Below are 18370 nucleotides of genomic sequence, written 5' to 3' on the forward strand. Positions count from 1 at the left end.
GAACAAAAGATATATTAACACAATAGATATGAATTACAATAAAGAATATCCAGATTATTAGAAATGATCAGATTCTAATAAGTACATCAATTTTCAAATGCTTTACATTTGTTTCGACAACAATAATAATAATGGGTACATCCCAAGTGTTAATGATGTGTGTTATGAAAGCAAAACTAATATTGAAAATTGTAAAAAGATTCATAATTGAAAATTATGATTATGTTTACAGCATGAATTCATTGGACAAATGAACTCGTAAGACAAGTGAGGGATTAAATACGATTGAATTTGGAGTTCAATGTCTGCATGATGCTTTGCTCACACGAAGGGTGCCTGCATAAGGCAGGCACCCTTCAGATGAGCAAGCATGAGAACAAAAAATGAATATATTTTCTCATGTCTCTAATCTAATATGAACGTATCAATCATGAAATACTAGGGTAGTTGTGGATGCAAGGAGATAATGCAATTCACGTATATTTCTGATGTTTGTGACACTACAGAATTCATTAGGCATCTTGGAAAGAGGTTGAAGAAATGTAGCTTGCAGAGTTTGATGAATAGGAAGAAATTAAGTGATGACAGAGACCAAGTTAGTGAGGGGATTTTACTGGATTAATCTAGAGGGATTATAAGAAGAGCAGAAGACAAGAGGAGAACCAGAGGCCATCCCTGGAATTATGTAAGAATGGTGAAGAGGGAAAAGAGTGCGAGGAATAGATTTTTTAATGGAGAATTGTGAGCAAATTATTATTATTATTTGACACCTCCAGGGAGTCCAAAGACTCATCGAGGGAGGGCACCTACTCCACAATTCTCTGTCTCTGCAGGGAGTGTTACGGATTTTAAGATTCAATATGATAAATATGTCAGTTGAATGAACTTCTCATGAGTCTGCCAACTCTATAGAGGGTGTACTAATACTACAATTTTGATTTGTCAGAAATCACATTCTTTATATTTATATATCACTGCTTTTTCTGCTTTGCTTTTTTTCTTAACAAAACAATTGTTCTGCTAGGCAGTCAATGTTTTCCATTTATTGATGAGAAAGTATTTCAATGTTGATCTCCATGTTAAGATGGAATGGTATTCTTCCTTGTTACCTTATACATGCTGGTTGAGGTGTTCCAACTGGTGCTGTAAGTTGTCTTTTTGCCCTATCCCCACATTGCTGTCAATAAATCTTAGTCATAAAATATATATTGATAACATTTGAACTTATCATTCTTAAGATATTTAATTTAATTTCAAATCAAAAGATTTTGTACTGTTCATTAGATACAAAAGGCATATAATGCAACATACCCCTTTTGAGGAAAGATACTCCATTCCTTTAGCTACTTGATAAGCAAAAGATGTTAGATCTCTAGATGTAAGATTCTTGCTGCTTCCATGAAGGTTTCCATAGAATCTCTCAGCTCTGCTTTCCCGAAGATATGTCTGTAGTTTTCCTCCTGATACAAACTCCATAATGACAAACACTGGATCTATAAGAGGCAAAGAAAATTAAATATGAAGTGAAATTACTATACTTTTATCGATCAAAAATAATTTCTGGAAAAGGTTTTTGTATAATATAATTAACATCAAATGACAATCTTAGGAATAGAAAAGAATACATCCTCTGTACTTCCCCAATCAAGCTATTAGTCAAAGTGATTTTTTTTTTTTTTTCTATACATTAGTTCCTTAGAAAAAAGAGACTGGGTTCCACTCACTGTTAATAAAACTTAAGACCTTTTCTGAGGGAAATAAAGTTAAAGACAAAACAGACAAACCAGCTAATCAATACATGCATCTCACAGACATAGACTATGGGACATAAGCATGATCACCTTTATTCTGTGTAGATGAAATTATGTCAATAAATTCCACAAAAATTCTTGGTGTGACTAAGAACTATATATATAGAAAGGCTTAAATGTTCTTGATTATTCATAACAGCGCTTTACAGTATAAACAGCAAGAGAAGAAAAAAATAAATTACCTTATTGAGCTTACTAATATGCTGGTTTCCTCCCCAGCATAAATTATAGCTTATAACAAATTATAATAAATAAATATATAATAAATTATGACAGGCACTAAACTAAATCATTTGAAACAGTTCATGTAAAAAAACAGAACTAACACTTAACATGCATCCTCCATGAGCCATATAACCATAAAGTTAATTTGGAGAAGTCAGGTCTCAGAATGACCATCTCCCAGATCTTTAGCAAATTAATGCAACCATACTTGCCAAGGTTGGGAGTATGCTTCATTGCAGATGTCGATTCTAAAAATAGTCTCTTTGACCTATAGCAACTTCTGCATAATATCGATGTCTCTCTCTCCATTTTATCTTATGTGAAGGAGTATCCAGAACATTGTTTTCTAGCAGAAACTTTCCATATAGTGGATGTACAATAATTTTTGTGTTCTTTAAGGCAGATGTTAGCTGATCTACCAGTCTGTCCAAAGTAGGCCAAACTGCAGGCACAAACACTTTATACACTCCAGGATGTGAAGTTGATCTTTAGAAGAACAGATAAAGGTAGCTAAGCCCACTGAGTAGTTTGAAAGTGGCATGTAGATTATATTTGTAGAGAACCTCTTTTATGATGTATCCTTAATATATGGGATGGGAATAGTTTTGCTGTGATCCTGTGTGTTGGTTGTAAGAGGAATTGGGAGAGAGAGGAGCACTCTTTTATGATGTATCCTTAATATATAGGATGGGAATAGTTTTGCTGTGTTGGTTGCAAGAGGAATTGGGAGAGAGGAGCATGCAGTATTTTATCTATTTTTTTATATGGGCTGTAGCAAAGATTGCTGACCTCAGTTTCAAAGGCTGTCATTTGAACAAATATCTCTAGCTTAGTGAGTAAGCATTCTGAGGATGCCATACTGTTGGAATAGGTAGTGATGTGATTGCTTATGTGAATACCTTCCCATACGTGTGGATTTTCTGTAAATGGAAGAGAATAATGAGCCATTAGGAAGTCATGTCACTAGGCTGGCTGTTGAGATGCACCAAAAAATATATCGGATATGTCTGGGCCATGAGGCCAAATAGCAACACAGTGCAGCCATCCATTGGTTTGAGTGTAGCTATGTTGAGTGCTTGGTTTTCAGATTGTTCCATGTAGAAGTTGGCTAGTGGGGAAGGGACCCATAGCAGTCCAACCCAACTGTTATATATATATATATTTTTCATTTCCATAAGAAGTAACCAGAATAAATGGCGAATTTCAATAACTCAGTTATATCAGAAGGGAAATGTGGCTTATTAAGGTTAAGGATCTCTGCGAAAGTTACATTGGTGAATAGTTAAGTAATGTCAAGGCTCACCATGATCAGTACAGTAACGAGGGTATGAAGCGCCTGTGGCAAGTGTCTAACTTGCGCCCCCAACCCAAAAATGACAAAAATTTTGAAAAATTTAAATGTAACAAGTTAAATTTTACTAAATGCAATATGTTAAATACTTACTATTAATACCATCAAAATGAGTTGCAGTGTGTTTCAGAATTTGTGTGTCTATAGTGGCATATTACCGAAATTTAAAAATACAATATAAAATAACAGACTTTTATATCTATTTATTTATTTTTAACGTTTTGCACCCTTGGTGGGTGCATCTTTCGCCATGCCCTCGTTACGGCACTGACGGTGATGTCAGAATCTGTCAAGGTTAATTAATGTTTTAATGTGCATCAAATTTTTAATAAAAGAGGGAGAATTGCCTATGGTGGGGGGAGTGATTTGGATAAATGTTTGGCCAGTTTGTAAGGTAGTTTGTCTATGCTGTTAACTATTGAATAAAGGGGATTATTAGGTTTGTGAATTTTGTGGATCCTCCTATATATAATTGGATAAGAGCCGTTAACGGGACAGTTCATTTCTCTGTTATAATCTATTTGGAACATAATAAAAGTTGCATTTCCTTTATCAGTTTCGGTCATAATAAAAAGTTATACAAGAACAAAATACCAGAACTGAAATAACAAATTACAAGAACTGAACACCAGCCACATCAAGACAAATGTTATTAGCCACTGTGGGTGAGAGATCAGAAACCTGCTAGTCATTATTTTCAAAATGGTTACTTCTGTTTGGAAGCTATAGCAAAATTATGTCTTCAACTAAGTGCATTGACTGCATATTCTGAGAGTACCTCTGATGATAGTTTCAACACTATGCATTCTTGCCCTAGTTGCATCAAGTTATAATTTGATCTGAAGATACTAAACCAGTGAAAAATTAGTAAATTCAATAAATTTCTTTCTTTTTTGATGTTTATACCATGAAGTGCTATTAAAATATGACTAAGAACTATTATGCAAACCAACTGATGATGATGAACACGAGTATTTTGAAGAAATGTTTAGCATGATCCAAATGAAATTCCCACCTAATCAGCTAAATCACAGGTGATAAGATGCCTGTCATAATGAATCAAGTTTTCTGATTTGACATTTTCATCCTTTGTACTTGTTTATACAGTGTTTGCTGCATACAACTGTGTGAAGACCAGGGGTGGCTCGTGCATAGGCACTGTGGAACTGCAACACCCCCAATTTTTTGCGATACATAAATATATTTATTAATTTATTTATATATGCTTGTAATATTTAATTTTATCATCAACAATCCTATACAATTCTCTTATTTTGTATAAGAAATAATAAAAATCCATCTTGTAGCACTTAAAAGGGCGAAGGACGCTAGCACCGTGTTTACCACAGAGTCATATTGCTACGCTTGCAAGCATATGCACGTCATAGTGAGATGCGAGCTATTAGTGTAATGCAGCACTGTCCGTCATGCAGTTCCACTGTTGTTTATATGCAGTTTGCACAAGTAGTGGAGTGTTCGTAGTGCTTAACTTTTTTTACTCTGTCTCTTAAAATATTTGGACATTGCAATTAAAGGATTTAATTGTAATGTCCAAAAATTGTAAATCCATTCCTTCAATTACAATTAAAGGAATGGATTTTATTTTTAAGTAATTTTGAATTATACTAAACTGTATAATTTTATCAATAATAAACAATATTTTTTCATGAAAGAAAACAAGAAGAATATATTTTATTTTTAAGTAATTTTGAACTATACTGTAAAATTTTATCGATAATAAACAATATTTTTTCATGTTTATTTATTTTTTTAATTTTTACCATAATTTTGATATTTTATCCAAACATGTATACACTGTACTTGCAGTATGTATGTATATTTCGAAAGTTGCAGCATCCCCTACGATTTCAAGCCACGAGCTGCCACTGGTGAAGACACAACTGCATCCCTTTCTCCTCAAACAGCTTTGCTAGCAATGCCATTCATTTTTTTTTTGCTCACTGTCAACTCATTATCATGCCTGAGAAACACTAATTAACCTTCTTATCCTATTGTTGTTTTTCACTCTCCTCAATAATTTCCTGATAACCACCCTTGCAATCTTCCCATAGTCATTCTGCTCATTACCACAACTGCCACTAATTTGCTTGCACACATACTTTTCATATCCAAAGTACTAATTACCCTATTTATCCTCCCTCTTGGATCATACCTTTAATAATGGAATCTCCATACAGCACTAAAGTCATTTACAACTTCTTTCTCCACAATCTTTCATTTTATTTTTTCGATCACATCCAAATGTTTGATCTTATTTTGTATGTGCCTCAGCTTGTTTCTTAATCATTTCTTCAACTTCTGCATTCTGGCAGTCTTTCATGTTGGCAATTACACTGCATACAAAATGCAGGTGTACAGCCTCACAGTGACAGAAATTTTCAGCTGAAAAGCAACAGTCAGATGCTCTCACACATATCTAACTGTTGCTTTTTAAGCTGAAAATTTCTTTTAAAAACACTGCTTTTTGTATATTACAAGAAATAATTTTAAAGTACCATGCATTCATCAGGTCATGTAAAAATTTTCTGCTCATAACAATAGCAGACACAAGCAACTTGTAAATTAGATGGAATGTTTCCCTCATTCAACTTATTTAAAAGACTGCACTCCATCAAAATCTCATTTTCTGCAGCTCCGTTTCTTCACACTTCTCTTGTTCAATCTCTCAACAAACACATCCTCTGCATTTTCCAATGCATGCGTACTAGACTCATAACATCTTCGAAAAATCTTACCACTCACTACATTTGATTTTTAATGCTGCACATCTCATTCTTGTTCTCACTGTAGTTGCCTTCATTTACTGTAAGCTGCAATTACACAAAAATTGCAATCAAACCTAACAATCTTGATAAACACTATGCATTGTCTTAACTAACAAAAAATTTCATCGAAATGTATAGAATTTTTCACAGTTATCACAATATGAAACTTATCCCTTCCAAAGTTCTACTGGCAAACCTTCTGGGCTACTGGACTCCTCATGGAGTTGATGAAGAAACTTATGGAAAGCTCAAAAGATAGCTTGGAGCAAGCATGAGTTATGGTGGAATAATTGGGTGGGAGAAGAGATCAAAACAGTGAATAATAATCTAGAACTACTGTAAGTGTCCAAACACATGTCGAGAGATAAGAGGATAAATAAAATGTCAAATGAATGGTGAGATTAAGCAAGCAATCTGAAAGGAAGCATTTTGAAGGTGCAGTATGGTTGACTGACAGCAAACTTATAATGACCAGAGAAATAGTTTATTATAGTGAATTTCCTTTAGAACAACTTATTGGGGTTTGATGAGGTTTTGCAATAGTTTGTTATAATTGTTATAGTGAGAGCAGATTGCATAAAGTAGAAGGCAATGATCAGTTACATGAGGGATAAAAAAGAAAGGTGACATTTGATAAGGAAAAAGATGAAATAAGCAGCACACTTAGACAAAAGTCAGAAAAATCCCATGGAGATTTTTTTTTCAATACACAGTTAAAATGGAAAATGACTGTGTGATGGAAATAACAGTCAGAGCTAACAAGAACATACAAAGGATGGAAAGAAGGATTAAAAGAGAGTGAACAGAAGACATTAAACAAATTCATGATTAATAATGTGAATTCTTGATGACAACATATCACTTGCAGTTGAATATAATCAAGGGAAACCTATAAAGAACTTAATGGTTCTTTAACTCAAAAAAGCTCAACATGAATACATGTTGTATACAGTGGCATAGCTAGAGCTTTTGCCGCCTGTGGCAGTCCCCGAGTTTGCTGCCCTTCTCAATACACACCAAAAATATTACGAAAAGTCAAAATGACGTAGGGAAAGAAATTAAAACACGTTTATGTTAGTTGTAAGTATAGTTGTTAAAAACTAATTATTAATTAAATAATAAAATTACTAAGTTAACATAAATAGAAGAATCGTCGAAAAATAAAATTATTTCTCAAGTAAAAAGTGCTGCCGGGGGCGGACCGCCCCCTTCGCCCCCCCCAGCTATGCCACTGGTTGTATATATATATATATATATATATATATACATACCTTAAAAAAACAACAACAGATGTCTCAAAAAGAGTATAAAAAAAGGTGAAATAGTATCTCTGTACAAAAGGGGATACAAAAACAGACTTCATATTGTAAGCTTTTATTAGTATTATTATCAAGCACAGGTATTGGAAAAGTTGGTAAGAGTTAATATACAGGATATAACTGACAGAGGATTCCAGTCATGATAATAGTAGCCTTCTTTAAAAAACAGTATATAAACTTGGCAGCAAAACATTACCTCTTTCTGTACAACAGCCTAGGAGAGTGACAACATTAGGATTTGGATCCAATAACTTCATTACTTCTAATTCACTTAAGAGATCTTTCTTTTCTTTCTCAGTAGCACTCTCTGGGGGATTAAAAAAATGTGAAATTGCATAATGATGCTAAAGTACTGAGCATTATGAAACAACTAGAAATAATTAATTTTTAATTTAAAATTTAAGAGACAAGTTTTTTAAGGAATACAAGCAAACAAAAGACTTTCTTACCCTTAAGTGTTTTGACTGCCACAGTATTAGTTCCATCAATGCCTCCAATACTAGTGGCTTCACACCTCCACACTTGACCAAAAAATCCTTCTCCAAGAATACCAAGGAAATGAAGACGATGACGTGGAAATTCCCACTTCCGGTCATCTAATATCTAGATGAAATATGCAAACAAAGAGCTCTCTTTCATTTTCCCTCAAGTAAAAATTCAGAAAGTCTACTGTAATGAAAACTGTTTATAAGTTTTTATATACACTCACATTCAATACAATATTGTATACTGTATGAATTGTAACTATAAGAATATTTAGTTGCCAGATGAGTATGACAGCTAGTAGAGGCAATACATGATGGTGTTGTTTCTTGGGTACAAGCTTTTAATACAACTGGAAGAATACCATCAGGTCTAGGAGACCTGTCAGTGTCAAGGTTACTGAGTATTTTTCAGTTTGTGGAAGAATGGGAGGAGATTTGTCTTGGTCATTTCGAGAGGAAAAACACTGATGCTAAGAGGTTTACGTTATCATCATAAGAAAATGTTATCATTGTGCTCAGGATGTGAGAGAGGTGAAAACATGGAAGGGCAGAAACTGTATCCTAGAGTTTTAACAAGGGACCAAAGAAGCTCAACTGCCATTTGAGAAGGAGACAGGCTTAGTGCATTTTGTTCTTACAAGATCTATTTGGATGATCGATGGGAGATTCAGTGTTGATTCCCCCCCACCCCCTCACAGTTATGGGCTGTGGTAATCTCAGCAAAAAGCTGGAGTTTTTTTTTTTTTTTTGCCTTGAACCATTGGACTATGCTAAATTTTAACACAATTATGTTAAAGTCAAATCAGAGCTTAGATAAGGGGGTTTGAAAATTTTGAGTGGAGTGAGGAATAAAGGCACTCGTCCCAGTGAGAATAATATCAGTTTAGATCAGAGCAAGTGTTAGGATCAGGAGGGCAGAAGTAATAATCAGACCATGAAAATGAGGCATCTGAAGGTTCATCCCATTGTTGCAGTGCCATAGGATATAAAGCTGAGATTGACTGGGAGGGCACTCCATAGAAAAGGAACGAGATTTGGAAGGAGAACAGGTTAAAAAAAGGTCCAGGATGTTAGGAGAATGAAAATTTTATGAGATTCTGGTGGGTTACTGATGACAAATAATTTGACTTCTCTTCCAAATGGTCTGTGAAGAGGAAGAGAAGGAAGTCAGTTTGAATTATATGGATTACACAAGTTTTCAGAGGTATTTGTGTAAAGAGGTAAAGTATATTCATAATGAATATACTTTTAACACAAACACAATAAATTATAATAAACTTAGTTTAAACCTTTATCCAAGTGTAAGCAAACAAAGTTTGTGCCTGAAAATATCTTCAGGACTGAATGGTAGTACAACCATTGCTTCTGCCCTGGTATCTCCACTTCTGGGCCTGGTTCCCACTGACGAGACCTCAATTAAGGTCTAAACCGGTCTGGGTAGTGACCCTTCCCTTAATGCATAACATTATACATATCTGCAAGGAGATGTGTTTTGCATTATGGGAGATACTGAGATAGGAGTGATGTTAGCTTGGTCCACCTTTGCTCCGAGTTGCCCAGTGTTGTACTACCTTACCTCAGTCCTGAAGATATTTTCAGGCACAAACTTTGTTTGCTTACACTTGGATAAAGGATTAAACTAAATTTATTATAGTCTAACCAAGTGAAAAATAAACTTTCAACAATAAATTATATTATTTACAAACACAGTTGAATTTGGTTATAATGAGCACCAGGGGATTGACAAAATTTCCTCATTATACCATTACTTACTATATCAGTGATGAGTTAAATCTAATTCCTATTTTGTCTTTTTTAATTCTCAATAACTTGATATTTTTCAACTTTGAATTTAAACGTATTGTCAGGTATCTGATTATAAAAACATCCTGTTATAGATGTCTCCATCATTGAAATTCCTAATTTCTGCCCAAACACGGTAAATAGATTCATTTGCCCTATTGCATCGGCAGATCAAGATTCTCCACAAATTTTGCATAAATGATGTTATGTTGGTTTTTAAATTGACCCAGCTAACCATTGTTACATACAAAATCATCGCATCCAAATTGTTTAGCAAATTTTTCTGCTTGAGCCTTCAAGATCAGACCATCTATTGAAAATCCAGCTTCCTTGCCATGCAAAGAAGCAAACTATTGAAGAAATGCTTCATTGACATTTGTAAGCTTGCACTTTCTGAATATTTTTTTAAATATTGTCTTCCAGTGCTAATATGTAAATATCTTTATTCTTCTACAATGTCAATACTGTCGAAGAGGATAAAGAATTAAAAAAAAAAAAAATTTTTTAAAATTCAACCTTTTTCACATAACATTCAATAATTTTTTTATTATTACTTCACACCTTCAGGGAGTCCAAAGACTCATCGAGGGAGGGCATCTGCTCTACAAATCACCACCAACCACAATGTTGGTGTAGATGTGGTTCATTGTGGTTGGTGTATTTTCACAGACAATCATAAACATCCATTCCCACAGCAGGATTCGAACCTGCAGCATTTTGGCTGGAAAGCGGATACGCTAACTACTCTACCAACCAGGCCGGCATCAATTTAGAATCAATAATCACAAATAATTTCTACTTTTTTGCAAACTGAGAGACACTTTCTTTCAGTAGACAAGTTTCTGACAGAAAGGTTTGTTTTTACAAGGGTGGTCTGAAAAGTTCTCGGCCTCAACCATAGATGGCAACACTATCAGCAAGATTTTTTTTTCTAAGATGGTACATCTGTTATAAGCATCCATGTGAAATTGCAAGTCATTCTATCAAGTACTTTGTTTTATACAGCTGTTTGAAGCAAAAGTGTTGTCTGTATCCCTTGAAATGGATAAAATTGAGTATCGTGCAGTTAAAATTCTTTGTAAAAGAAAATTTAACACCAAAAGAAATTCATTCAAAGTTCATAAAAGTTTATGGGCACTCTTCTCTCCTTCGATTTCAACAATTAAGAGATGGGCAGCCGAGTTTAAATGTGGCCGTACCAGCCTTGAAGATGATCCATGTGAAGGATGTTCAAAAAGCTTTGTTGCACTGGTGCCACACTTGCTCACAGCAGATCAAAATGCACTCGCATGAAAATCTCTGAATAGTGCTTGGAGCGTTTTAACAAGAATAAAACTGATTTTGTGCATTGATTTATTACTATGGATGAGACTTGGATTCACCATTACACACCAGAATCCAAACAACAACCAAAACAGTGGATAGAAGCTGGTTGTTCAGCACCAAAGAAGACAAAGTAGGTTCCATCAACAGGAAAGGTCATGGCATCAGTGTTTTGGGATGCTAAAAGGTATTTTGTTTATTAATTATCTTGAAAAGGGTAGAACAATAACTGGGGAATATTATTCTGATCTTTTAACCAGACGACAAAAAAATTTGTGAGAAAAGACCTGGTTTGCAGAAGAAAAAAAATCTTTCATCAGGACAATGCACCCCCACAAAGGTGTTTTGGCAATAGGAAAATTAAAGGATCTCTGCTATGAATTGTTGGAACATCCACCCTATTCCCCAGATTTGGCTCCTTCTGACTTCCATCTCTTCCCGAAACTAAAACTCTTCCTCGCTGGTCAGAGTTTTTCTTCGAATCAAGAGTGATTGCAGCTGTAGAGGGGTATTTTGCAGATCTTACTGAGAACCATTACAGGGACGGGATTGTGGTGCTGGAGCATCGCTGGAATAAATGTATTAGTCTTAAGAGAGATTATGTTGAAAAATAAAAATAATTTTGAAATTATAAATTTGTTTTTTTCGTTGTTAGGCCGAGAACTTATCAGACCACCCTCGTAATTGATTTTGCAGCTGTGACAAGTGTTTGGGAGGAGGGCCAGAGGCTAGACAGCAGAGAGATAGGCAGAGTGGGGATGGCTCCCAAGGACAAAATTAGGTTATAAACTGCTCTGTAATCTGATGCATGTAGTGATAAAAGCTAAGTCACTTCTTTCATGAATTGATTCTACCAATTATATATTTGGCTTAATCCTTTATCCAAGTGTAAGCAAACAAAGTTTGTACCTGAAGTATTTTCAGGACTGGGGCAATTCATGGCAAAGGTGTTTGCTTACACCTGGATAAAGGATTAAACCAAATATATATAATTGGTAGCATAGCCAAGTGTAATTTAATAATAAAGTGCGACAACGTTTGGCAACTCGTATAGGTAAATATAACTTCTCCATTACTTCCACCTTAGTATCACCACCTCTGGGTCTGGCTCCCACTGATAAGACCTCAATAAAGGTCGAAACTGGTCTCGGTAGTGACCCTTCCCAGAATGCATAGCATATTTGTCTGCAAGGAGATGTGCTTTGCATTATGGGATATCACTTCTTTCATTTTTGTCCATTCCAAGAACTACCCAAACAGTTATGAATGTCTGCATAACTGATATATCATACATCAAAATTTGTATGATATATGCATGTAATACACTCATAAAAGTGAGCAATTGTATGGGAATATGCATAAATTAATCATTATGGCTTTTTTGCTCATTACTGATCTAATTATTTCTGTGCTTGTTACAACAAAGTTTGACTGTATTTTTGCTTGAAATTAACGTCCTTTTTTTCATGCAACGCATGAAAAAAAGGATGACGAGCTGAAGTATAGCAATGGTTGAGAAAGACAGAATGCTAACAATAGATTCTTTCAAAGATATTAGTGTTTGCATGAAAAAAAAAAAATGGTGATGACTAAGGAGAATGAGATGCTCCCAAATTTTTGTAAAGACATAACCCTTTCGATTCAAGTTCAGGCAGTTCACTAAGGCTTCAACAATTTCCTTAAATAAAACATTTGTATTTAAAGTGATATCAATGAAGCAATTGGGTTCATGATTAGAAGATTTTATGTTCAGTATCCATACCATGCTGCTAAGATGGGTTATTATACGCAATATAACACTATGTTCCCATATTCGTTTTTCCACAAAACAAATCAGTTTATCCAAAAAGAAGAATAAACTTAAATAGAGCTTGGTACATTCCTGGAAGGGTAAAAGTTGGCCATCTGTCATTAGAGAAAGATAACCATGTTTATTAAAAGATGCTAGAGATGTAAGGAATCTGAACTCCTTGTACAGTTTTTTGGAATTGGCATATAGGAATTACGGATATGTTGCATTTGTTTTTTGGGGAAACCATTTTTGATCCTAATATTCTGGATATTAGGAGTTCCTAGCTGGAGGTCTTGAGGGTTGGAACAAATATATGCATGGTTACTAGTAAGTTCTTTATAATGCTGCTTTTGGGAAGGATGATGATGATGAGCTGAATTATGTAGTGTGTAATGGCCTGTGAAGGTTGGTTTACAATATATAGATTACCAGACAGAGCAGTAAAGCAATGTCTAAAAAGACTAGGGACACAGGGAGTGTATCCTTCAGACGAGGCCAGATTATTAATATAATAATGCATCCAAAAGAATGGTCAAAGTAATATTGAAGAGAATAAGATATCCTCAAAATGTTTCATGGAAATTAGCTAAATGTAGGGAAGACACACTGTCCATCTGAGTTGAGTTCCTTCTATTTGTTAGAAGAGTATTTTTGCAACCGAGATAGCTGGAATAAATTACAACATCAAACAGTTGAATTACATTAGATGGAAAGGCAATTGATATCAGCTGAAGAGTAACATCTAGTACAACCTTGGTACTAGATAACTATTAGATTTTGCTAGAAAATCTGACGACTGAGAATTACTAGTCTGGTTAAAAATTTGGATACATGATAAGTGGGGTTCTATGCAGTGCATAGAGTTCTATGCAACCACTTTCTGCATTACATCATGCTTGATGTAATGCAGAAAGTGGTTGCAACTAGGATATGTTTCGCTGTTGGAGGGCTTTTAATATTTTCATGTGATGGTTTCTGACCATGTGAAAAAAAAATCTACCACAGTTCAGTATTTAGCATTCCAAATAGTTTTTGTAGCAAACGTGATAGTGGCACTGATTCTGACAAGCTCAATGCGAGTGCATTGATCTGTTTATGGATCCAGCTAATAATTTTCATCCACTCTTCATCCCCTTCACATCCTGGCATTTATAAACCTCCTTATGTTGCCAGTGTTTCCTGCTTTATAGGATGTAATCTGTACAGAAATTTAGGACTGCCATAATTTTCCAGATCAGGTGAAGAGGAATGCCATCATTATGTCTAGAAGTTGCATCTACTCTAAGCAAAAGCTTTTACAAAACTACTTCCTCCAGGATTTCTTTCTCTGAAATTAAAGCTTAAAGTCATAATGGAAATACAGGTAACAAAGTGTGGCAAGAAATCTAAATCTTGATGGATTATATAAAAGTGATTTCAGTTCTGGTAACCTTTTGGCATGGGATATCAGACTTGACAAATATATAAACCCTTCTTGTGATATGTTTCGCTGTTGGAGGGCTTTTAATATTTTCATGTGATGGTTTCTGACCATGTGAAAAAAAAAAAATCTACCACAGTTCAGTATTTAGCATTCCAAATAGTTTTTGTAGCAAACGTGATAGTGGCACTGATTCTGACAAGCTCAATGCGAGTGCATTGATCTGTTTATGGATCCAGCTAATAATTTTCATCCACTCTTCATCCCCTTGCACATCCTGGCATTTATAAACCTCCTTATGCTGCCAGTGTTTCCTGCTTTATAAGATGTAATCTGTACAGAAATTTAGGACTGTCATAATTTTCCAGATCTTTGGAAAATTTGTTGAGATTAGGGAAGTGTTTCATGGCTGATGCTGATTCCAAAAATATAGTCTCTTAGACCTATAGTGACTCCTATACAGCACAGGTGTCTTCTTCCATTTAATCTTGTATTAAGGAATATCCAGACATCGGAGAGATAGTCATTCCAAGACCATTTGGCCTGACGCCTCTTGAATTAACTTCAAGAAGCATCAGTTACAATTTTTATTTTTTCTACACAATCTAATTGAATGCTATGTGTTTTACCACCACTGTAGATCATCATCAGGGGTTCTAACAGGCATTTAAGCACCCCCACAACCTTCAAATATCACTAGATTTCACAACTGTAATTCTAGGATAAGGTGGTTAAGCCTATAAGTGTTCTTTTGTCTGTAAATTGCAATGTGTTCTAGCTAGTTTGCCTGGTTCCAAGACGAAAAATCCAAGTTTCTGGGAGTGAAACCCTGCAACCTCTATATAAGACCGGCTAACTCACCTCAAGATGAAAATCCTTGATAAAGGTTATGCATGTCCTGGGTGGGATCTGAATTCAGGTTTTTCCAGTCAAAGGGCTTCGACTGAGCTACAGAGGCTCTTTTACAGTTGCAGATGTCAGTTAGAAATCCACAAAATACTAGCTCAATAAGTTATTTTCTTCTGGTATTGTTTATACCATGAAGGCACTAATGAATGACCATCAATACCTATGCCTATCTATATGCCAGTCTGGTTGGCCGAGTGGTTAGTGTATCTGCTCTCCAGCCAAAAGACTGCGGATTTGAATCCCGCCATGGGCATAGATGCTTGTGATTGTCTGTGAAAATACTAGTGGTGGTGGTGGTGGTGGTGGTGGTTGATGGCGTTGGTGTAGACAATGCAGGTAGTTGTGGTTGGTGGAGACGCAAGAGTTGTAGAGCAGGCGCCTCAATGAGTCTTTGGACTCCCTGGAGGTGTTACATAATAATAATAATAATAATAATGTATATGCAAATGTGGACATTAAGAGAGGTCATGATGGTACATCAGGATGAGTGAAGTAGGAGCAAAGAAAGGAAGAAGTTGCACCAAATGATCCCACAAGGATCAAAAGACTTGATTACCATTTAAACAGAAGAAATTTTTTTTTGCATTTTGCTCTTTCAAAATTAAGTTCAGGTTTTATTTATTATTTTTAGCTGTTGCAAGTTGCTATTTTCAAAGCTGGAGTGTGTCTTACGACACCTGCAATATGTTGAATTTTTTTTTTATGCTACTTTGGGACATTTATTAGAGAACAAGTGATTGGGGATTTTTGGTTGAATAGGAGATGAATGCCTTCAATTCTAATCCAAATTGTTTTCGTTATTCAATAGGACCAGGGTGTTTGGTCTAGCGAGTGGAAAGAGTAACCAGGCCATGGAAAGGAAGAGCAGTAGTCAGAGGTCATTGTATTTGATCCTTTTGACATTACTGTAATGTCAAAAGACACAACAGACTGGCTTGTTGAAATATATCCTATTGCAAGGAAACTTGGACAATGTTACCATGAAAACTGCATGTATAATATGTTTGGAGAACTGGTTTTAAGAAAAGGTGAAGGGTGTTTTTGCAGAATGTTCAGGATTATCCAGTAATCTGGCAGCTAGGTGGACCATTTTTTATTATTATTACATGACACTTCCAGGGAGTACAAGGGACTCATCGAGGGAGGGGACCTACTCTACAACTCTTTGACTCCACCAACTACAACAAACTGCAACTATCATCATCCACATCAATGCCATCTACTGCCCACCACTGATATTTTCATAGTGAATCACAAACATCCATGCCCAAAGCAGGATTCAAACCTGTAGCCTTTAGGCTGGAGAGCAGACGTGCTAACCACTCGGCCAACCAGGCCGGAAATTTGTTAGGTCATTGCTAACAGCAAATGACTTTATATCCCTTCCAGCTGAATCAGTACAGTTTGAGGGAGAAAAAAAAAAAATGGATGTCTACACACTAAGCTAGTTTGAATTGTAGATATTGACATTCAAGGATGATGACCTCACTATTTGGGTATTTGGTCACAGCAGACAAGCTTCAGAGATAGGAGGTCAGAGTTGTTATCAGAATTTGGAAAGCAAATTTTATTTGACAAAAAATTATATTTTTGTGTAATCTTTTATCCAAATGTAAGCAAACAGTATTTACATGAAGTATCTTCATTACCAGGCTACTTTATATATAGAGGCTGTTGACTTTGCATTAATTGCCTCAGTACTCCATAATGCAAGAACATTAGGGGAAGACTACTTATTTAGACTAGATGATATCAAGGCTAATGCAGAAGTTACATTTTTCACATACAAGTGGTAAAAATATGTATCATGTTATTATTAAAATGCTCTGGATCAGATAGAAAGTTTTGCTTGTTTAATCCTTTATCCAAACAAAGTTTAAGTGTGAAGTATCCTCATGACTAGGGGGGGGGAAAAAAAAAAAACGCTTTTGACAACTATCTCTTATCCAGAGTATTTTAATAATTTGGAGACAAAGACAGGAAATGAATGCAACTAAGCATATCAAGGAAATTGAGTCAAATCAAAGGCAGATTGATCAAACAGACAGGGGCGTGCCAGTAGTGTCCAGTGCCTGTGTGCAAAACTTTAGTTGGTGCCCCCCCCCCCCAATAAAAAAATCACTAAAAAAACAACGTTTTTTTAAAAGTATTTCCTCCTCTTTGGCACCTCTTTACCAGAGAATCTTTCTCTTCCTCCTGCTGTTTCATTGCCTCTCCTTACCTCATCAATTCCTGTTTCTAGTTAAATATGGCTGGATGCATCCAGCCTTGCTCTTCAGTAAGCTGAACCACTCAATCTCCAGGTAAAATATCTTCTCTTTTTTTTTAAATGGTTTTAATTTAGTGATTAGGCTTTGCATTCTGAATCAAAAATAAAGTACCATAAAAATCTGTTATACACAATATTCAATACTTACCCTACTGGGCTCATCAGGTGTATATGCAGAAGGATGTGTGAGAAATGAGCGTGGAGGACAGGGAATGCCAGAATGATAACGCACGCTTACAGTTTCAGGTAGTCTACTCTCTCTTCTTTCTTGAACTTTTTTCTGCTGAAAGAGAAAAAAAAATTCATTACTCAGAAATATTGAAATTCACTAAAACACTATTAGAATGACTAAAGTAATATTCCTTAATAGCAGCATAATGATAAAAATTTTGATAAATGTCTTGCTCATTAAATGAGCGAGGCCTGCTTGCTAGCATTCTGAAAATCTCTGTGATAAACATAATGCTCATTTTTAATACCAAAGCATTATGAAATACACTGTATTTAAATAACTATTGGGACAGACTATATTTCAAAGAAATATAAATTACTCACACACACACACACACACACACACACACACACACACACACACACACACACACACAGATATATATATATATATATATATATACACACATATATATATACAATATATATATACACATGTATATATATATATACACACACATATATATATACATATATATATACACATGTATATATATATATAGTATGCCCACAGATTCAAGACCCTTCAACACATGTCAACAGAAAGAGAATCCATTCCGATAATACGATAATCAATCTGTATTGTGGGATGAATTGTTTATTATTACATGTTAGAAAATTAACTTCTCTTTTATGATCACTGTAG

The 18370-nt window shown here is 35.1% G+C and overlaps 1 protein-coding gene across 1 annotated transcript in view; it reads right to left on the reverse strand.

Moving 5' to 3' along the window:
- The window catches only part of LOC150096341 (tyrosine kinase receptor Cad96Ca-like), a 106148-nt gene that overhangs the window by 22888 nt on the left and 64890 nt on the right, over positions 1–18370 (reverse strand). The window contains exons 6-9 of the mRNA XM_090409035.1: positions 17642–17776; positions 7942–8095; positions 7689–7799; positions 1312–1493 (exon numbers count right to left, since the gene is read on the reverse strand). Of these exons, the coding sequence (XP_090265161.1) occupies positions 1312–1493; positions 7689–7799; positions 7942–8095; positions 17642–17776 (582 nt within the window). The remainder of the gene's footprint in view (positions 1–1311; positions 1494–7688; positions 7800–7941; positions 8096–17641; positions 17777–18370) is intronic.

This window comes from Typopeltis vanoorti, chromosome 19 (assembly GCF_054136105.1).
Source record: "Typopeltis vanoorti isolate ZY-2024b chromosome 19, IOZ_Tvanoo_1.0, whole genome shotgun sequence".
NCBI classification, from domain to species: Eukaryota; Metazoa; Arthropoda; class Arachnida; order Uropygi; family Thelyphonidae; genus Typopeltis; species Typopeltis vanoorti.